Below are 23,294 nucleotides of genomic sequence, written 5' to 3'. Positions count from 1 at the left end.
TTACTAGACCTGGATGGAGGTGGGTGGTCCTTGGACTTCCCACAGGGCAGGGAACCCTGATTGCTCTTTGGGCTGACGAGGGAGGGGGACTTGATCGGGGGAGGGGAAGGGAAATGGGAAGCAGTAGCGGGGAAGAGACAGGAATCTTTAATAAATAAATAATAAAAATAAAAAAATATGATTTCCATACATTAAGGTTTAGAGTCATAGAGAAATGATGAGGACTCTGTGGAGAATTGTGTGCCTGGTTTATATAATTATTGAAATTTTAAACTAGTATTTTTTATTTTTATATTTAGCTGCCATTTTTTAAATTCTGCCTGATAATTCCAACTTCTTGACCACTCTAGGTTTAGCTATTTTAAACTTTTTCCTTGTAACTCAAAGAAACTTCCTATGTTTCATCATTATTTATTGAACACAAAACACTGCATGAAAAGAAGATTAGGTAATCCCGATATAAATTATATCTACTTCGTAAATATGCCTATTTATTCTGCTGGCTATTATTTGGGTTATTTGATTTAGTATGTGGTTTTCTGGCCACATACAGAGAGTAGTGGAAAGGCTAGGTATACAAGATTAGTAAATGTTCATTTAGCATACACAAACACTGTGGCTCAATCCCCAGAACCACATAGATGAGGCAGGATGGACAATGCCTACAGCCCTAACACTTGAGAGAAAGAAGCAGGAGGGTCGAAAATTCAAGATCATCCTTTCTACATTTAGTAGTAAGCTATTTAGTTTCCTTGAGATTGTATACAAGTTTAATCCCTGGTTGTCAGATAGGATACAGGGTGCTATTTCTTATATCTGTTGAGACTTGCTTTGCTTTGATTTTTTTAGAAAGTTCAATGAGCTGCTAAGAAGAAAGCATATGCTTTGGGATTGGGGTGAAATGTTCTGTAAATACCCGGTAGGTCCCTTTGATTTATGACATTGTTTAGTCTGTTTAGTTTTTGTCTAGGTGACCTGTCTATTGGCAAGAGTAGGGTATTGAAGTTACCTCTATCAGTGTCTGAGGGCCAATACACGGTTTTAGCTACAGTAGTGTTTCTTTTATGGGTACCCTTGTGTTTGATTCATGAATATTTAGAATTGTAACATCTTCTAGGTGGGATTTTCCTTTGGTAAGTATGTAGTATCTGTCCCTATCTCTTCTGATTAATTTTAGTGTGTAGTCTGTTTTATCAGATCTGCTGTACCTCTTGCTTCTTGGGTTCATTGGCTTGGAAAAATCTTTTTCCAGTCATTTTATTCTAAGGTGACGTCTGTCCTTCACAGTGAGGTTGTTTCCTGGAATCAGCAAAAAGATGGATCCTGTTTTCTAATCCAATCTGTTAGTCTGTGTCTTTTTTATTGGGGAACTGAGACCATTAATGAAAGCTTTCAATGAACACTTTTTACTGATTCCTGTTACTTTATTGTCATGGTGCGGGTCTCTCCTGTACCAATTTTGATTTAGTATTCTGGTATTATTTAGTCCTTGAGTCTTTTTGAATGTGGTTAACCTCTTCAGACAGAGTTTCCTTCTAGTGCCTTCTGTAGAGCTGGATTCATAGAGAGATACTGCTTAAATTAGGTTTCTATCATAGAATGTGTCTTTGTTTTTCTCCATCTATTATGATTGAAATTTTTGCTGGGTTAACATCTGTGGTCTCTTGGAGTTTTTAGAACATCTATCCCAGCCCTTCTGGCTTCCAAAGTCTCTACTGAGAATAACATTCAAGTGTTATTCTAATGTGCCTGCCTTTATACGATACTTGATCTTTTTCCCTTGAAGTTTTTAATTTCCTTTTTTTTGTTCTGCAAAATGTTTACTGTTTTGATTGTTATCTGTCATGTGGAATGCTTTTTGCTGGTCTTGACTAGTTGGTGTTCTGAGTGCTACTTGTATGTACCTTGCTGGGTATCCTCTTCTTTGAGTTGAGGAAATTTCCTTCTATGATTTTCTTTAAGATGTTTTAAATGTTGTCTGTTTGTTTATTTATTTATTTATTTATTTATTTATTTAAGATCTCTGCCTACTCCCCGCAACCACCTCCCATTTCCCGCCCCGTCCCCCCGATCAAGTCCAGGAAATTCTGTGCCTTTGACATGGCTCTCTTCTCCTTGCTCTGTTCCTATTGTTCATATCTTAGTGCCCAGACTTTCTAGACGCTTTATGTCTGGATACTTTTTTTTTTTAAGATTTGTCATTTCTTCGACTGGGGGTTTTCATCTCTTCTATCTTATCTTCACTGCCCTAGATTTCCGTGTTTTGGGCTCTATTGTTGAGGCTTACTGTTTAAGGTTTCTGTTAGCTTCCTAAAATTTTCATGTCTAGTTTTATTTCAATCTGGGTCTGCCATGGGGGTTCTATTTCTACTTTCATATCTTGAACTGCTTTCATTATTTTATTCAACTGGTTCTTTATGTTTTCCCCGTCATCACTAAGTGATTCATGCGTATTCTCTTTAAGTTTATGAACATATACAGAATTGCTATTTTGAAAGCCTTGTCTTGTGCTCTGGCTCTGCTGTACCTCTCAAGGCGGCTATAACAGGATTACTGGCTTCTGGTGGAGGCATCTTGTCTTGGCTGCTCCTGCTTGTGTTTTTGCCTTGGGGTCTAGGCATCTGGAATTAACATGATTGAGGTGTTTCTAGGTGGTAATGTCTGGTCTTGTCTTTGTTGGGCGAGTGTTCAGTTCTTTGGTCGCTGATACTCTCTCAGGCATTTAGCCAATAGGGAGTGCTTCAGCAAGTCTGTGGGTGTAGAGAAGAATAGATACAGACTGGGAAAAATGGAAAGAGCTAGATAAATCTGGTCCCCACCAAAAGGAGAGATCCTCAGGGCATGGAGGAGTGTTAGGAGGAGGGGCTCCTGAAAGTAGGCTATAGTAGGGCAAATCAGATGTCTGGTAAGACAGGGATAAAAGGGCTAGGGGGACCCTGAGTCTGTCTCAAGAAGAGGAGTCTCCAGTGAATGGAGATGGTGTAGGAGGAGGTGGACTCTCAGGCATGCGTCTACAGACCTGAGATCATAATGAAGGGCAGGAAGGACAGTGAAAATCACCAGTTTGAGTTCCAGACTTATGTGGTTATTGGGAGTCCATAGTGAAAATTTTGATGGTGCTCTAGCCCTGGTCCCGTGAAAACACATTCCTTCAGAGATTCAATGCAAGCCAAGACTTACCAGTGCTATTTAAATAACATCTAGGAATTTGGTTAAGCTTAAATGCCCCCTACACAAGACTGAGGAGGGAGTCCATTCCCCAAGTTTCTAAAAGGTTCTAATGGAATTTTAAATCTGTCAAGATTTTTCAAATACATGACTATATAAATTAGCTGCTTATTAGTAGTTTTAGGTATATTTTTAAGCAAATAAACAAAAAAAACCATATTTGCCAAGTTATATCTTTGAAAATAATTATTACTGAGATCCCTTGCTTATGTTATCAGTGAAGCTACCTATAGGATCAAGACAAAGGGTCATTCCCCTGCACATGTCCACTCCTTAAAACCAGACTGGATAATCACGCTTTCATTTTATTGCTATTTAAGTGTTGGGATTTGGATCTTACAATGAGACTACTCAGAATCTAATTTGTCTACAAAAATGGCTATAGACTGTTTCCATATTCAACCTCAGACCCAAAATAGCCATTATGAATACTCAAAACTATACAGTGTGTTATAACAACAGCCTAATTTATGTATGGAACTGACCTACGAAAAGAACCATCTGATTAAATGGCTATTGCTTTTATATTGTTTTCTATATTGCCAAAAGAAGGAGAGCTTTGGATCCTAAGAGTAAATCCTCAACTAACCTAGAAAAACATGGATTTAAAACTCATTGGCAGGGTTAGAACTGCCACAGCCATGAACTCTGCTAAGAAAGCTCATGTTTGATCTATGTGCAACAGTCACTGTCATCCATAGGTCATGAGGACAAACTAATTCTTCTAGCTATAAGCGAATAAGGAATAAGACCAAGGATACCCAAGTTTAATAAGAACTTTACTTATCAAATTGCTATGATTTGACTGATAGATCACTGTTTGTCCATCTTCCTGTTGTTTATCATATTTAAAACATATTTTGAAACAATGAAACGATTATATGCTAACTCAAATATAAAACATGGGTATATTCTACTACATCATTGAAATTTAATCACTGTTCTACATTAAACTTTTTAAAAAACTACTAAAAACTATAGAATATATCTAATTCCCTTCCCATGTCAATTTTTTCACAATAGACAGAGATCACTGTCAAATCCCACAATGCACTCCTTTCTAGGCAGAATCACAGTCATGGGTTTTGATGTCAGAACGTGGTTTCCCAGTGAAATTTGCTAATTGTAGGACTTTTGTAAAATGCAGTCAAACTCTCTAAGCTTCATTTCCCTCGTCTATGGAGCAGAAACAACCAAAGTAACCTCTGCCTCCGAGGCTTGTCCTGGTATTTGAATGAAACAGCACACTACAGTTCTTCCCTGGACAACAAAAACTACTCTCAAATTACAGCTACCATCTGACTTATCCCAGTCAGTGGTCTCACTTATACAAGGCTGATGTACAAAGCAGATCGGGGTGAGAACTGAAACCAGGATTTTATTTTTCCAAGCTCATGGGGGAAGGGAGGAAAGGAATGCAAACTAAGACTTCTTCTCCTGAAGTGAGGAGGGAAATCAAACATGTCCGTAACTGATTCACATATGGCCACATGAAGAATAAGTCTAACTATCACAATTAATAAAAATGAAAACCCCGTGAAAAGACCCTCAGTAAACTGGCCAGCTCTTGCTTTGCAGTAAGCCGGCTTACAAATAACACCATCACCCTCTGCCTTTCTTCTGAAGTCACTTCTAATATAATTCTACATACGGCTCCCGAACTAGTTTTGTTGGGGGTGACTAAGCATATCATAATTGTTGTTGTTTTATTTCTAGAGACAGGGTCTCTTGTAGCCCATGCTAGCCTTGAATTTGTTACATAGCTAAGAATAATGGTAAACTCCTGGTTTTCTTGTCTCTACCTCTCAAATACTGGATTATAGGCGCACCCCCACCGCAAGACGCTGGGGATCAAACCTATGGCTTTTCACCTCCTAGACAAGCACTCTGCCAACTGAGTTACATCTCCAGTCCTGGATAGCACACTTCTTGTCAGAAGTCCCTGATATGGCCCATCAGTTCTAGGGTGGAAGGGTTATAGTCACCTTGTTTTAAAAAGTGGTGGGAAGATAAAAGATTCAATTCAGCACGTTTCTAGGATAAGCATATCCATTCAAGGATCCCATTAACAGAGATCTAGCTCTGGCCCAAATTGCCATGCCAAAAGCAGCAGTAAAATCTCTGATTTAAAATGACACAGCAATAAAAACTGAGCGTGAGCATAGCCAATCTAACAACAACTCTTCACCACCTCTCTGTAATGAAGTAGGTCTCCAAGAGTAAATTACTTTGCATACCCTCTGGCTCCGTTCTAATGTATAATGGATACAAGAGGCATCTCCTGACTTGTTTCCTAGTGCACAGACGAAAGCAACTACTGATACAGTGCGCCTGTCATCCCGGCTGGCGACTAATCCCATTCTCTCTTCAGATGCCTTCGGATGCCGGGGTCCTGGATGTAATTAGCAACTTATCAAATTATCAGCTTTCACATTGGGTAGAGCTACTTCCTGCCTTAACCTAGTCCTGTAGGAAATGTGTCCTAATAACTGCTCTGGGGGTTTTATGTCAAATATTTTCTTTTCACGGAGCTCATCTATAGCTTTATTACTTTCTGGCCATGAAAATATTGCTACTACTTAAAGCAGTACTATTTTTGTCAATCAAGGGCTTCCCGGAGGAGTGCTTCATAATACAGCACTGTTGGAGTCTGCATTGATACATGGGTCCTTTAAAGTGGCTATATCTTTATCGCATGATTGATGGCTAGCTTGCGGAGTGTTGGGTGTATCCATTTTTGCAAACTCAGCTGCCTTTGGCACCTGATTTACACATCTCCTCTGCAAACACACTATTCCTAAGCTTCAATTTTAATCCTTACTTCACTGACGTTTTCTATTTTTAAAAAATCTCCATCTATTTGACCTTTCAAAGTTTAAATATAAACTGAGGTTTGTTAAATTAGTACTCCTCGTAGAGTTTTCTAGTTTTCCCTTTGTTATGCATTGAGTTGTTACTACTGTGCAAAGCCAAATATTTCAATGAAAATGAATGCCACTTTGGAATTTCTTATAAGGGTTTTCAATGCGTCGTAGCATCTGGCAAGAAGCCCACCGTCTGTATCTTCCATTAAGAGGTCTGGAAGTTGACTGGAAACAGGAAAGGGCAGAGCATGGGGTGAGGGGGGAACAGAGTGGACAAGTGGAGAGGATGCAGGAGGATGCGTTTCCAGAGCCTGGGAGGAATTTCCTTAACTACATAGAGCAGCGAGAACAAAGTTCTTCTTTGCTATGAAAAAAGATCCACTGCCTCCCACTAGTCTGGAATGTCTGCTTTTTGTTAAAAACAAGACTGCCATGGAAGCCAGGAACGGTTAATTATCACCTGCATCCCCTAAACAGACATCACTATCTTTAAAAAAATTGTCATAAGGCCAAATATAACAACATCGTGACAATGATTGGTGAAGACACTAAATGACTGAGTGCGAATGCCAAGAATTACTCATGAAAAGACACAATAGAGAAAATATGATAAGGATTGGATAACAAGATTCTTTTTTGTTTTGTTTTGTTTTTCGAGACAGGGTTTCTCTGGAGCTTTGGAGCCTGTCCTGGAACTAGCTCTTGTAGACCAGGCTGGCCTGGAACTCACAGAGATCCACCTGCCTCTGCCTCCTGAGTGCTAGGATTAAAAGCATGTGCCACCACCGCCTGTAACAAGATTCTTATTAATTCATTATTTCATAACCAGTTTACTTCAAAAGACAATACTCATCAAGTTGTGTAAGAATGCTTCCATATTGGGAAGTGTGTTAGGTCAATACTCTCTCAACATGGAGCTCAATAAGAAAAAGGTTATCTATTTTTAATTTCATACATTTATGATTTGTGTGTGTGTGCAAGCATCAATACATATTCACCATGGCACACTAAAAGGATCAAGGGACAAAATGAAGGAATCAGTTGTCTTTTTCCACCAGGGGGATCCCAGGGATCAAAGTTAGGTTGTCATTCTTGGCAACATGAGTCACTACCCATGGATCCATCTTGTTAGCTTAAAAACTTAACTATTTTTAAGTTGTCAAAAACATGTTTAATGACATTTGATATCTGTTCCTAATAGAAACTATTTCCAAGTTAGAAAAAGAAGGATGCTTTCTTAACACCATGAAGGCCTACACTCTGAGTGGATGAAACAAGAGTTGAAACAAAAATCCTTACAATTTTACATTAAAATTTGTCATAAGTATTTAACCCTGTTTTATAAACTGAGCCCAAGGCAATAACACTAAAAAAAGAAACAAGAAATGCAATTTCAGCAAATAGGGTAGACAATGATGAGTCTAACAAAATTATGAATAGTATTAGCATATTATATCATATCATGTACCAAAATAAAATTTAGACAAATTAACAATTAATTTTTTAAAGGAAACCAAGAAAGATATTTATATGCATATTAACTGACAATGGACTTGAACAGGGGTTCTGTAAGGATACAAACAGTCACAAAAATCAAGATAGGGTCTCTTTACTCTATAAAGGAAAGTATACAAGGCAAATGAAGATTCAAGTAAGATAGTATTTTCAATAGTTATAACAGGGCCAAAAAGTTCTTGCTTGTTTGGTTAGATTTGGTTTGGGTTTTGGGGACTGTTACTCTGTTGTTTTTTTTTTTATTATGTGTTTGTTTTGTTTAAGACAGAGTCTCATGTACCCAGATGGCCTAGAACACTGTTGTAGCTAGACTGGGTTTGAACTCCTGATCCTTCTGCATCCAATGCCCAAGTAGCTGGATTACAGGTGGGTACTTTCAGTAGACTGGGTCTTGCCATGTATCTGAGGCTAGCTTGGAACTCACTGTGCAGTCCGGGTTGGGCTTGAATTTACAGCCTCCTCTTGTAAGCCTCCTGAGAGCTGGATTACATCATGGGGCATCATATTCAACCAGCTGTTGTTCTTGTTAGTTATTTTTAAATTTTTTTAACATTAATTCAAACTATGAAGGGATGACCTTTTCTCAACAGAATGGCAAAGAGATAAATTACTGAAGACATAACCTTCAGATTAAGAATAATTTACAGTCATTAGTATAATATCAGACTACTGGCTAGATGTTTATGAATGACCACTCTGCTAGGTATTACATGAGGTGCTTTTCACATAGTATCTCATTCATTCATCACAGGAGCTTCAGAAATGGGTGAGATTATAACCAGTTTATGAATGAGGTTCAGTGAGATGAAACCACTTCTCCAAATAAATAATAAATAAAAGCCCAACTCCATTCTACTTGAATACCTGTCACCTGTATCCCTCCAGCTTAGAATAGTTTAAAGATTACTGATAAAGAATCTTATGTTAATGGACATACAAAAAATCCATAAAATTTTAAACTAAACACATTCTTACATTTGGAAAAATCTTTGCAACCTCTATTAAAACATGATTAATGTCCTTAATATGTAGAAAGCATCGGCAAAATAAACAGAAGAGGGCAAGGAACAGGAGGGAAAAAGTGCCAAGAATAGGAAAAACACAGCTGTAATTTTAAGAAAACCACAAGCACAGAGGGGTATTATCTGAAACTAAAGAAATGCAGTGTGGAGGGTGAGAAAATGCCATTTCTTAAAGTGACATTTTCAAATAACAGAGATTATAAAAATCAGTAACAATACATGTAGGTGTCAGCCCAACGAGGGAATGCTGAAGCCAAGCAAGACTGATGAGACATAGCGTGACTCACTATTAAAATCACTTTTGAAGTGGGGTGTAATTGGGAACATATTGGTTAAAACGTATGAAGTTCCAATTAGGATAGATTGTGGAGATCCATTATGCAGTACAGTGATTAGAGTTAATATTGATGTTTTGTACATGTAATAATTGCTAGGAGATTAGACCTTCAATGTTTTTATCACAAAGACAATATGATAAATATGTGAGGTGATGAATAAACTAATGGCTGATTGAATAATTTCACAATGAACTCATATATAAAAATATCACACTGTACAACACTATAAATATGTTTGGTTTTGTCAACTGTACCTTCACAAGGCTGAGAAAAGTCCATTTGCAAATGGTAATTGCTGACACAGGCCCAGCTTGGTGTATCTATCTAGACCTGGTATTTTTACACATATATGACTTTAAACATGAAATCTAAAAATTTTCAAGCAGTGTCATGCTAGAAATTTCAACATAGGCTATTTAAAATTTCTCTTAATCCACCTCATTGTTCTCCAAACTTCTTCAGGGCAGTGGTCCTACTCTTCAACATTTAAAAACAAATTCATATCAGCAGAATATGATTTACATTGCCAACAAGAACACCTTAAATCTGAAAAGTTCATTAATATTTACAAAGTAGCTTCATATGCATTATATCATTGAGTTCATATTGCTTGTCTTTGAGATGGATTTAGGCATGGTTTCATAAAGAGATAATTCTCCTAAAACCATCAGGATTTTATTTTTTACTCTAACAGGAAAGTTGTTGCCTGTAGGAGTCATTAAGAACAAAATGACTTCTTTTTTAAATTAAAATTTTTAATTTATTTTACATACCAACCACAATTTTCCCTCCCTCCTCTCCCCCACTTCCATTCCATGCCCCCCTCCCATCCACTCCTCTATCTCCATTTAGAAAGGGTAAGGACTCCCATGGGAGTCAACAAAGCATGGCATATCAAGTTGAGACAGGACAAAGCTCCCCTCTCCCCCTCAGCATTAAGGCTGGGTGAGACATCCCACCATAGGGAATAGGTTCTAAAAAGCTAGCTCATCCTCCAGGGACGGGTTCTGGTACCACTGCTAGGGGCCCCACAAATATACCAAGCTACCCAACTGTCATTCACATGTAAAGGGCCTAGGTTGATGCCATGCAGGCTCCCTAGCTGTCCCAGAAGCTCCCTTCCATGAGCCGGGTCAGCTGTCTCTGTGGGTTTCCGCATCATGATCATGATCTGCCCCTTATGCCCCCCTTGCTCATATAATCCCTCCTCCTTCTCTTCCACTGGTCTCCCGGAGTTTGGTCAGGAAATAGATGAGATCTTCTGGGTAAACTAGGGGTGGAGAGGGTAGGGGCATGGGATGGGGGATGGGAACAGAAGGGATCATGAGGGACCAGATGTTGGGAGCAGGGCAGAGTGGGAGAGTAATGAAATAGCTGTCTTGATAGAAGGGACCATTGTAAGGTTAGGGAGAAACCGAGTGTCAGAAAACCTTCCAGGAATCAACAAGGATGATGCCAGCTAAGACCCTAGCAATAGTGGGGAGAGTGCCTGAACTGGCCTTCCCCTGTAATCAGATTGGTGACTACCCTAATTGTCATTATATAATCTTCATTCAAGCAGACACAGAGATCTACAAAATGACTTCTTATCAAGAGTATGCCCTATGGGAACTGAGAGGTGGTTTAGTGGGTAATAGCACTTGATGCACAAGAATGAGTCTAGATTTCTAGCACTCATGGAAAAAAGCCAAGCATGGCCTGCCATGCCTGTAACCCCAGCACTGGGGAGGACAGAAACAGGAGGGTCACTGGCAAGTGTTTGCCACCAGACGAGCTCTGGGTTCAGTAAAGGAGTAAAATAGAGAGCGAGGTAGATTAGGACATCCATGTCCTCCTCTGGCTTTCATAGACATACATGTATATTTACATCATACATCATGGATACCACACTTATACACGTATACACCTATACAGAAAAGCATCAACCGTATCAATCACTTTCAACAATATCAGTGATAAGATAGTTCTTCTGGGCAGGGCTGGGGGAATGTATGCTGAACTCGAGAGGTCTGTATAAACTTCAAATTTACATCTCTTACCCACTGTCATTGATAAATGTTGTGGTCTACAGGGATGGTAAAGAAGACACTCCCACACCTGCAGATGTAGCTCCAAGAGTGCTTTCAAGAGAGTAAACTTAGCATGTCACACCTGCATCAGAGCACCGCATAGTCCCAAGAGAAGTGGTCGATCTGAAGCAAATAACAGTAGTATCATGATTTATGAAACCAAAACAATAACATGTGGGTTACTTCAATTCTGTTATTCTTCTGTGACCACTTGGAGTTTATGTATTAAGATTTTTAAAGAGTAAAATGAAATACAAAGTGCAGGGTAAAATATCTAAGCAATAATTCTATTCAATAGATGACACATTTCTATTAAATTTGAACAATTTAAAATTACCTCATTTTAATTATTCAGTGCTTTAAAAGTAAGGAACGAATAAAATAATAATAGTGAATTATTGTATGACTCTTACTTAAAATAATTTGTCAAATAGAGATGAGATATTGAATGATGATGTGCTGGATGTCAAGCATGGTAGGTTTATCTTTAGCCTACTGTGTTCATAGAGTAAAAAAAAATCTTAGAATTTGTCACATCTGTTCATTATGAGTTTGGCTAGTAGAGAATACATAATAATTATTTTTCTTATCTTTCTAACCTGATCCATATGAAGTAAATCTTATTTTGTTTATATTTGTAACATTATGGAAATTTAACAGCAAGCTTTTTAGAGATTCTTGGACCATTTATTTCAATTAGAAGTGGTAATGAGATCTCTTTAAACTATAAGATGTCACTTAGTCTTTATGGAAGACAAATTCTATGCTTAATGCCTCTTGGCATGATCCACAGTCATTGGTCTTTAATAGTTTTTATATTGACTGAAAGCAAATATCGTCTTTTTCCCTCTTCTAGTTCTCCCCAACCCAAATCAGAAATCAATTCAAATAGCATTATTTCATAAAACTTAGGGAAGGCCTGATAAAAATCATTTCACCTCAGCTCTAGAAGTGGTGGTAAGACGTCTGCCTCAGTCAAGGAATACACCTTGCTTCAAACTTTATCCAGGTTCTGAGCTCTGAAAGCATTGAGCATCACAGTTTCTAGTGCATTTTCCTCCACCTCAGAAAATTTTCTTCCAAGTACCCTGGGATAGCATTTGACTATATTAAGAGCCAGCCCTAACCTTCAGCATGGGACAGACCTTCAGAAAAATTCACTTCACAGCATGCCTTACCACGCAAGAACAGACACGAGTCTCATTGTGTCACAGGGCACCTCTGATTATGTACCTGTTTTGGTATCTTTTTTTCCCACTCAAGTGAAGGAATGCATTGAAAACTGTGAAGACTTGACTTGTAAGCATTAGGAAGGGATTTGCAAGAACAGAAGGAGAGGCAAATGCCAAGCCCTAAGGATACCATGGAACCATCTGAATGCTGAGTAAAGTATTGGGTAAAACACAGTTAGTGGATGTCCCTGTAGTCTACCTAAGTTCTCCCCAATGCACCACAGACACCTTTATCATACTTACCTATTGGCAGGGATCAGTACTGGTGCTTTGTCATTTGAAAATACAGTGGACCTGATTTTGTAGGTTATGAATCCTTCGGGGAAATTTCCACGTTCGCAAACATGAACCCACACTAAGGTCATGTTCCTTATTGTTGTAAAAATACAAGAAGCATATAAATGTCATGCATCATAAAACCCACTCTATACATAACAATAAAATTACATTATTTTGTTGACAGATTATCTTTCCATCTCACATTTATTAAACATCACTCCTCTTAATTGCCTGATTTTGTTTCAATTATATAGTTGTTTACCCCAAATCACATCTACCAGAGAAGAATAAGAACTTCCCACCATGGAAGACTACCATCCAAGAACATCTTGGTATGCATGGAGTTCAAGAAATGCTTCAAATATCAGCAAACTAAAAATTGTCTAAGTGAATATTTTAGAGATCACAAACCAATTTTGAAAGAGTTTTATTTTTAAGAAATAATTTCCATTATCATAATCTTCATCACATAGAATTGATTTGACATCATTTGCATGAAACATCTACTATGGGTTTATTATTATTAAATGGGTATTACCAAACTTCCCCTACCATTGGTGTCAGGAGGCCCTTGTACATATAGAATGTCTGCATTCCATTGCATATAGCTCTGTGTGTATTACATAGCATATGTATGGATTTGGGGTACCAAAGAAACTGGGGATAACCTAGCCAAGCACTATTATAAGCCAGACTCTCTATCTACCAAATGCTTTTTCAGAACACCTGTTAATACAACTCACCAGAAGCCTTTTGCTTTTAGCTAGCAACACTAGCAGGGCACCTTTCCTGCCTGACTTTACATGTATATCATCTCTAGCCAGATTTAATGGTTCACGTCTGTAATCCCAGCACTGAAGATGTAGAAGCAGGCAGGTTTTCACTGAATTCTAGGCTGACTTGAGCTACAGAACATTCTTTCTAAAAGTTAAGAATAATTTAAATCTTATGATTTAATCTCCCTGTTTGCACAACTCTAAATTATATATGTGATGTGTTCCTTTAACAAATATCACTAAACTTAACCATTTTCAAAAGCAGTAGTGTCATCTCTCCAAGGCATGAACAGTATTAAGTTCCTGAGGTGAGAAACCAATTAGAGATCTATGATGGTGGTACCTGAAAACTCAGTATGAGCAAGGAACTGTTCAAGATGGAGTAGAAAATTTAACATCTCTTTTACCTGACAGCTCAAATTCCATGGTTTTTCAACTATGTTTCCAAGACTTTGAGTGCATTCTTTGTGTTTGTTTCTAGATTCCCTGAAGGTGTGTGTGTGTGTGTGTATTGTACAGGCTGCTAAACTAAACCAACATACGTATATATTTTAAAGGTATCTTGACTTCAAAATTTTGGTCTAACGATATGTTGTTTTTGGAAAAGAGGTTCTGCTTTTGCTTCCACAGAGGATGAAAACCTGTGGATTCTTTCCAGTCTAATGTGCTTTGATGGAACAAGATCCCCTGAAAGGTTTCTCTAAAACCCTAAAATTACTTTGCCCAATAAAAAGCAGGAAGCAATTTGGAGAGAACTACACCAATTTCCCAAATATTGCTTATAAATGTTTGTTTACAATTAAAGGGGTTATGCTATAGATATGAATACTTTGCATTGGTATGAATCTTGGTCTATTGATAAAATGTTTAGGTCAGTTTTGTTATATGTATATTTCTGCTCTTGATTAAGGTACTGTTTTTGTGCAACTCATTTAAAAATAAAATGTATAATTAAGAAATACAGGTTAATAGTCATTATAACAGTCAAGCTTGTAGTCATATTAGTTAGGTTTTCTAGATGTACAGAGATATATTTCAGATACATAGTTATTCTTCAAACATTTCAAACACTAACAGAATATGGCATTTAAAATATTTAAAAACTTATGACTTTTCATGACAATGAGACACATCTGCTCCTGTCCTGGCAGCACCAATCTACTTCAAGAGGATGATGGGCATCTAAAGGGCTCCTTATTGAGTTTGTTACCCATTTGGGCAAGAAACTGTTCTTGCCTAGACTGCTTCACTGGACATGCAGTACCCACAGAGAGATGACTGCTGAACTTGTCTAAAGGGGAGATGGTCCTTTAGGGTTCCTGTTTTATGAAAGAGTCTGCCAGACATTCTGGAGGACACAGAAGAAAGTGACTGACAAACTGCCAATATAGGTGGAACTGTCTTTGAAATTTCCTGCTTCATGGAAAAGTCTTCTGGATATTATGGGCCTGTAGGTTGAAGACAGATGCCGCAATGTTACAAGGCGTTGATGTCTTGGCAGCAAGATGTCCCTGTCAATTCTAGAGTTTTGAAAGTTGCTTACAATGCACTTCCTGTTAACATAGGTAGTATTATATCTTTCTGGAGTCTTTGATGGAGTTGAAGAATAGATAGTAATAGTTACAGTTTTCTTTAACTACGATAAAAATAAATTAGATATAAAACCTAAGACTCACAAAGATAGGATAGATGATAGAGTATTTTCCTTAATTGTGAAATGTAAATGGACTAAATAATGTAACTAAAATTGTTGCTTGATAACTGCTGTTTTGTTATATGTAATTTTACTATGTTAAAGTTAAAACCGTCCTTTTTATCTAGACAGAAAAGGGGAGGTGATGTGGGATGTCCTTCTCTATGCTGTATGTAAATTGTTGAGACCATGAAAAAAGCATCAGCTCTTGTGTCCTCTCATTTCTTCTTTCCAGTGTTCCAATTGGACCAAAACCAAAAAAGCCTAGAAGGATCTAGACTTGAGGATATTGGTTGAACTGGAAAAACTGAAGCTCATCAGCTTCCAATCTGTCTTGGTAATGTCACAGAGGCAGAAAGAATTCTTGGGAGGAATAATATTTATTGTCATGCTGTCTTCTGCCAAGACCCCAGGCAAAATTCCAAAGGACACAGCATGTCTTTGCCAGAATCTCTTCCTTTCTAATGCTCTGTGCCCTCCATGCAGAGAAGTTTTTGTAGGAACATCGTCTCTCCAAATTTCTTCATCTTGGACTACCTCCTCTGAGTATCCCTCACAACCTTATTACTGCGGAGTTAATTTAATTTATACTAATTGTGTGAATGACTGCTAACATTCCTACAACATTATTAATTAAAGCTATTTCATTTCAAATAGCTTTCCACTGGTAGAGAAACAAGGAAACATTTTCCAGAGAAGAACTCCGGAAGGCTGTCCAGAATAAGATGGCTAAGCAGAATAAGAGCTCACTGAACAAACCTGACCTAAACTCAAACCCAAAGAAAGACTGAAGAGGAGAATCAACTCCACAAAGATGTCTTTACGCGGGTGCAACCATTCATACAACCCCCCCCATACACACAAATCACACACAGAGCGATAATAATGATAAATAAATTAAAATTTTAAAGAACTCTATAAATTCACCCTATTAACGTCCATCTTGGCCACAATGTGACCTCTTGAACAGTTCCTCTACCTTGAAATATCATGGCTTCCTAGTGAGTTCTAGTAGTTTCTAGAATTCTACTTCCTCTGACTTCTCTGCTAACATGTCCCCATGTTCTCAGTTCTTTGTAATAAGGATGCACCTGTTCGTGGTATCCTATGCTTCCCAGCAAGGCAATGCCACACATAGAATCACAATTTTGGATTTTATCTATTTGTTCCCTGTTAGGCCTCACAAATCTGAGGGTAGGATACCTGCCTGAGTCCGGCCAACCACAGTAAGCTATAGCCTAAAGAAGGTATGCAATGGGAAAACTCAGTCACATAAAAGTTATACACACTATATATATATATATATATAAATTATATGCATTTATGTTTGTGTGTGTGTGCATATAAGTACATCTCATCACGGAGGTAGAAATCACAGCTATGTCTACCCAAAAACAAACAAACAAAAAACAAAACAAAAGGAGCAGCATGGGGTCCTTTGTGCTCTTGACTTGAAGCTCGGTCTTCCCAAGCTCTTGGTTTTCCAATATAAAGAAAACCCTAGGAAAGGGTTTTTTGTTTTGTTTTGTTTTTTGTTTTTTTGTTTGTTTGTTTTTAAAGTTAAGTTCACTGATGAGGAAATCTGGACTGTTTTACTGATGCAAATTCTACAATCCCTTCAGGTCGTTCTTGAAAAAAATTACCCAATTCAGCCTTCTTTGCAAGAGGTTTGTCATCTCTACTGTGACCATTCTTGGCATGATCACCTCCATGTCACACAGTATTCTCATTGCAGTACAAAGTCCCAAGGTTGGACCATGCTAATGGCTACCAGGTAGAGAAAGCCTGCTCTATCAAATTGAGTTCCAAAGCAATAAAATGAACAGTGCACATTCTGATCATGACCATGACAGAGCCGAGGAAATCATAAAAATCAGAACTACAATGTGATCACATTTTAAAGGAAAAGTCCCAGCACTGTTCGTGGGAGAAAGAACTGCATCAGAAAACAAATTCCCACACAACTGAAAATCTAGAACTTAAGAGGCCATCACATATAAACAGCAAATTCCAAATGAGCAATATGATTTGCTACTTCATGATTGTATGTTTAGTTTAATATGTATCAATTATGCTTTGATTCCCATGTCTATGTGTGTTTTTCTTTCTTACAAAAAAGTTTTCCAGCTCCATTCTTTTGGTCCCCAGAAAGAGCTTTTTGAGGGAGGTAATGAGAACATTTCTGCCCTCATTTGATTCTTCCCGTCAATTAAAGAAGGAACATACAGAAAGCAAAAGTGGCCGGGTGGTGGTGGCACAAGCTTCTAATTCAAGATAGAGCCAGGTGTATCTCTGTAAATTGGAGGCCAGGCTGGTCTACAGAGCTAGTTCCAGGATAGTCAGGACTACACAGAGAAAGTTTGTCTTGAAAAACAAAACAAAAACTAGAAAGTGAAAGTGGACAAGTTTTATCATTAAATATCACTGTTGTGGGAGAGAAAGGTAGAAGTAAACTTGGAAGTGATGCGCGAAGGTGCAGGCCTAAAATCATAGACAGGGTTTCTCTGTTTAGTAATGGTTGTCCTGGAACTCACTCTGTTGATCAGGCTAGCCTCAAACTCAGACCTCACAGATCCGTCTGCCTCTGCCTTCCAAGTGTTGGGATTAAAGGCGTGTGCCACCACAGCCCGGGCAGCAAGCTGAATTCTTGTCATACAAATCTGACTTACAAAAATGTACTGTCATTAGGGGTGACAGTCACTCCTGTGATTCCAGCACTCAAGAGACAGAGGCAGGAGGGGATGGAGTTCAAGACCAGCCTCAGTTATACAGTGAGTTCCTAAGCTACAAGAGATCCTGCCAAAAGAAAGGGAAACCCATTGCCTTGTTACTTAATGCTGTAAGCAGGAGTCATAGCTCAAAGCATCTGCTTAAACATTGCATCTGTCCTTCAAATGCTTTCCAGCTTGTAAATGCGATGTTTAGGCTTGTTATCCTGTGCTTTATGAGAACGGAACCAAAACGCAGTACTTTACACCATCCACTCTTACCCCCATCCCATGACTCCCATCCTCCCGGCCACATCTCACTGAAGTTGTCCTGAAGACCAAACCAGCCCTAGCTTGCCTCTTGGTGCAACCTCACTTTACCTCCTGGGATATTAGGAACAATCATTGAGCTGGGCTCCTGCTCCTTTAATCCTGGACTAATAGTGTGTTCTGCTCACCGTGATCCTTCTCGCCACACTGGGCATCCCATAAGGCTAGCCACCAATGCAACACGTGATTGTCCCTCTCCATTTCTGATCCCCATCAATGGGACCAGCAGAGCAGGTGGCTGGGACACGTGTTTGAGACAAGCCTTCCTTGTTATCCTTACAAAAGCAATGTATGCTATCAGGCAGGTGATCTCAGAGGCCTCCCCTACCTTCAAGATAACAGGTGGATGATAATAAACCTTCATTTCCTTTTTACTGTACCTACTTTCGCAAGCACCGACCCTTGAACTTGCTTCCATTAGGCATTATCACCTTCCCTTGAGGCTACAGAGCACCTCTGGAGCTGGGGCCACCCACAGGTATTTTCCCTTGCTGTGCTGCAGTAGCAATCCTGGCCAGCTGCCTGTTCTTGCCAGGGCTCTTTAACTGGGCTTCTCCAGGCCCTTTCTTTCAGCCTGAGATGTTCATTTTCCGATGAATAACCCAGCATCTCTGCCACCAAACAGACATACTTAACTAAGCCAAAGCACTTGGAGCTACAGACAGCACTCCGCTGTGAAAATGCACTTTCTGGTACTTGTTCAAACCCCACTCCTTCGTGTTGTCGTGTCTCACAGGACAACTGTGAGAACTTGTAGCCTGGTCTCACCTGTGAAAATTTCTTTCTGGGAGCTAAAATGCAACTTCCTTCTGTCCTTTCCCAAACAGGTCCACTCGGACTTTCTAGAAGGATCTACCTTCCTTTCTTTTGGATCAATAACCACAGATCCCAAAAGCATACTCTGAGGTCTAATAACCCTATTTGTTCAGCATTCCACTATCCCAGAATACGCTTAGGAAACCTGTCTCATGCGAATGGGCACCTGTTTTGTGTTTACCACTCTCCCCATCCCCCCCCTTAGGTTCTTTGTTAATGGCACACTTCTCAGAACCAACAGAGATGAGCAGGACCTGAATTTCCCTCCTCCCTTGGGAATAGCCACCTACTTCTCTTGAAGTTTCTCAAAACTCAGAAAAAGTAAAGAAAAAGAAAACAGAAGGTTGAAAATAAGGCAGATGTAACCCAACCTTTTGGTATTCTTCAAACCCAAACACTACTAGAGGCATTCAGATTTTCCCGGGGTCACCAAAAGCAAGTACCCATTGCCCCGAACCTGACAATCAAGCTCATATACCATAAAGTGCCATATGTCAAGTTAAGAATTGTCTAGATATAGACACTCATGGAGTGGCTATTAGTGACGCCAGCACAGAAAGAATACACAGATAAGGTAGAAAACAGAAGAGAGTCCCAGACACCCCAAATACCCTGGCTTCTCAATTGTCACCAAGACAACTGCCGAGTTGCTGGAGAAGCGCCAGGCCTGGTCCCCACCTGCCGCGTCCCCAAGGCTGCCCAATGGGCGCCTTCTTACCTTGCGCGAGTATGGGGGCTTGCTCAGGTGGATACCATCGCGGACCAGCTTATCCCGGATCATGATCTTCAGCTTCAGCTTGGGGTAGCTCACCAGCTCCCTGCTGCGGGGAGCGCTCGTCTGGCCACGGGGGTCCCCGCGAGTGCCCTGGGCAGAGCCGCCACATGACTCCCCCCGGCGGCCTGGTGGCACCGCTTCCACCTGCGGTGCTGGTGGTACCGGCTGAGGTTCCAGCGTGAAGTAGAGGCCGGCGGCGGCCGCATCCTGCTCCCGCAACCGGCGCACAGCCTCCAGGATGCGCCGGCGGTGCGCTGGAGCCAGTACCCCGATGGCGTCCAGGTCCGGGTCTCCGATCTGCTTGCACACTTCCAGGTCATCGTAGCCATTATCCACGAAGGACTCGGCGTACTGCGGGAGCTGTAACGCTTTCAGCCACTCGTAAACTATGTTGGTGCACATGGCTGAGACTGGGAACTCACCGGCGAGTACCCAAGAGACACTGGCGGTACCAGTTCTTGGAACTTTTAATCCTCTCCTGGAAGGGGGTGGGAGAGAAGAAACGGCTGGAAAAGTTTCTCGGTTAGTGGATAGGATCTGGCCTCAGAGCAAATGCCATGGGAAGCAGCCTGGGAGAGCGCGAGCTTGAGCGAGAAGCGTCTAGCAGCGAAGTGGATTCCCCGAGCAGGCGCGGCGCTCGCGGGCACAGGCGGCTGGGCGAGCCGCTCGGTTCCGCGCCGCCCCTGGATGCGCGGCCTCCGCGGGGAGGGGCGCGCGGGCGGGGCCGGGCACACCCCTCGCACCCGCGCGGGTCACCGTCGCGCCGCGCCGGCCAGGAGTTTACCCAGCCGGGACAGTCCGGGGGCTGCGCGCTGCATGTCGTTTCTGGCCGCCGCCGCGGGCGTCAGCACCCACGTTCCACGCGAGGGAGGCGGCTCGGACTGGCAGACCCGCGGATGCGGGCGAGCGCCTGGTCTGCGCGCGTGTCAGTCACTGTCGTTCCTGGGGTCACAGTGACCCGGCGGCTATTAAGCTTCCGGACTCTGGTGGCTACCCTTGATATTTTTCGACATTTTTGTTGAATCCGACTTCTCTGAATCCTTAGATTTCTCTTCGCTCAGTTCCCAAGCTTATAGTGACTCTCGCTGGCGTGTCCAAGGGCAAGTCCCCACCACCCCACTGGGCTGAGCAAGGCTGTGAAGTCCAGGGTTCCTTCTCCTTTCTCGATGCACGTAGAAGTCTCTTCTAAGGAGCAGCTGCCAGGCTCGAGTCGCACGGTGTGCCTACCTCTGTGATCCTGCTTTCTGTGCCCAGAGCAGCAGCGTTTTGGCAGCAGGGTGGGCGCAACGTGGGGACTGTCCAGCCCGATGGGCGTGCGGCCCCTCCTCGCTACAGCTAGTCACGCGTGTGGGCCTCAGGAGGGGCACTCCTGCTCCTGATTGACTTGCCCTTCCACGACCATCAGATCTGAGAAAGTTTGGGATGGGTTTTTACTTTCTCCTTGATCAGCGTGGCCCTATCTGGTCCATATACCCCCCCCCCATCTACTCCCACCCCCATCCTGACACACACACACCGTGTTGTGTCAGGCCCCCCTCAATCTTGCCTGCTTTTTGCCTTTTCTCCACCTCTCATCACAATCATTCTGCCCCGGGTGGGCGGCTGCGTGCCCAGGGACACGTGAGGTTTACAGGCTTAGAGGCAGGGATCACAGCAGACTGTCCCTTTCCTGCCCCAGGATCGCCTGTTAATCGATACACCACCACGCAGTTTGCTTTAAAAAGAACGCTAGGGCATCTAGCACTTTCTGTCTAGATGAGAGTAACAAAATCAACAGAGATTCCTCCTGGTGCCAATGTCCCAACTTTGAAGGTGTGGGGCGGGTGACCCGAGCTCCTGCACAGCCTTTCCCTGGGTCTGATCTTTTGGGGGATAAGATAAAACCTTAAGAAACCTTGCAGGTGGCAACTATTTCCTCCCTTTTCACAGAAGTAAAGAGTCAGCTCACTTGACTCCTATCTTCTTCCTGAAGAAATCTCAATGGGGCCGTGATTGTCACTTGCCACGTCATAGATGGGTGGACACTAGTGGTTTTAGGGTCATGTCCCTATCCGCAGGACTTCAGGTTGGGGAGAACGGACTATGTCTCTCTTTCTCTAAACTGGCGGAGCCTAAACCCACTTGGAACAGGGACACTGAAAATCCGATGATATCTTTATGGCCTGGAAAATACCTGATAGACCTGGACCCAAAATGCTCCTGTATTTCTACAGTTATAGGATGTGTGGGAGTGGGTGTCTGTGTTTCCAAGCTCCTAGACCCAAGAATCTCACCTTGAAAAATAGCTGCGGTTATTTTATTTGGGGAAAGAAGAGAGACAACGCGGGTAGTTGTGGAGCTGCTCTGTCCCCAGCCCTAGATCACCCGAGTGGCCCTTTCCAGAGCCTGGATTAAGGTCCTGATCCTGTGGGTAGCACAGACCCTCCCTGTCTAACACAGATCACAGCAAGCCCTCTATCCCTTGCCAAAGCAGGCTCACAGTGCCCCCTTGTGTACAAGTGCTGGAATTTTAAGGCGTTGCCCAAGTCCCAAACCTGTTTTGTTCACCAGAAGAGGGCTTTGTGGTTCCTAGTGTCCTTAAAGTACAAATAATGTCCTCACGGACATTATATGACCACAATGCTTTATCATGAAAACCTTTGAATTTCAGAGGGGGGAATATTTCAATAGGCTCAAAATAATTCTGCTACAAGGAAACAGAAGTAATCAGCAGATACTTGTTTGGAAGTTGTTATATGCCAGCATCTCCATGTATGACTAAACATATGTGGTAAATAATCACATTATTCACTATCTTACAGAAAAAGACAATGCATCTCTGAAACGCTCACTCCCTGTTTGTTCACTGCAGAACCAAGGGGTGGAGAACTATGAAGAAAGAGACCCAGGGCCAGGCTTCCTGCTACTGGACTTTTAGAACCCCAGCAGCTGCTAGAGAAACACGCAGGAAATGTTGGGCTAGTTGTAACAGCTGCGTGTCTTATTTATTTTTGATGCTTGTTTTTTAAAAGAGGAAGCTCAGAGCTCCTGAGTTTATTGCCGTGGTTTTTCTTTCCCAAGTTGCCTGAAAAGTCCAATAACATTACTTAATAGTCCTTTGCCTTCTCAAGCACAGACTCTTCCCCTCAGGGAGCCTAGGGGCATTCATTTTGTCTCATTAATCTTCAGCAAGCCAGTGAGTATTTTTATTTCCATTTTACAATTAGGGAAACTGTATTGGAGGAAGATGAATGGCTTGCCCAAGGTCATATGGTAAATCAGGATAGAGACAAGAACAAGCCGGTCTTGTTGAAGCCTCTCCTCCTCCAGAGGCAGCAGGGATTGTCCCTTATTTATGTTCAGGGCACTGTCCAATTGGGAAATAAAGCATCCCTCTCGGGAGGGGATGGCTTTTATGAATTAATCATTTGTTAATCAGTCATAAATAAAATCTCCTGGCTTTTGACGTCTCGTTTTCCTCTTTGGCACACTTTCCCCGTGCTTGCTCAAGTCTCTGTGTGAAGCGGAAGGACTTCTATGGCTCTGCTGCTGGCATAGCAAGGCTCTTAAGAGACTTCCCTTATTTCTGAAGTCACAAATGCATAACTACTACAGTATGCACTTGCCTCGACTTCCTACAGAGGTGCCTGGCTAGAGTCCAGAATGGAAA

At 41.3% G+C, this 23,294-nt stretch overlaps 1 protein-coding gene across 3 annotated transcripts in view; it reads right to left on the bottom strand.

Annotated features, from left to right (window-relative positions):
• The window catches only part of Samd5 (sterile alpha motif domain containing 5), a 59,167-nt gene extending 36,126 nt beyond the window's left edge, over window positions 1-23,041 (bottom strand). The window contains exon 1 of one of the 3 annotated variants that reach the window (XM_026786312.1): window positions 19,589-23,041. In XM_026786312.1, the coding sequence (XP_026642113.1) occupies window positions 19,589-20,047 (459 nt within the window). In that variant the 5' untranslated portion in view covers window positions 20,048-23,041. The remainder of the gene's footprint in view (window positions 1-19,588) is intronic. The other 2 variants (XM_026786313.1, XM_005361012.2) reach the window with 2 other exon arrangements.
• Window positions 23,042-23,294: the final 253 nt, after the last annotated feature.

This window comes from Microtus ochrogaster, linkage group LG4, assembly GCF_000317375.1.
Source record: "Microtus ochrogaster isolate Prairie Vole_2 linkage group LG4, MicOch1.0, whole genome shotgun sequence".
NCBI lineage: Eukaryota > Metazoa > Chordata > Mammalia > Rodentia > Cricetidae > Microtus > Microtus ochrogaster.
This window is presented reverse-complemented; position numbering and strand designations above follow the sequence as displayed.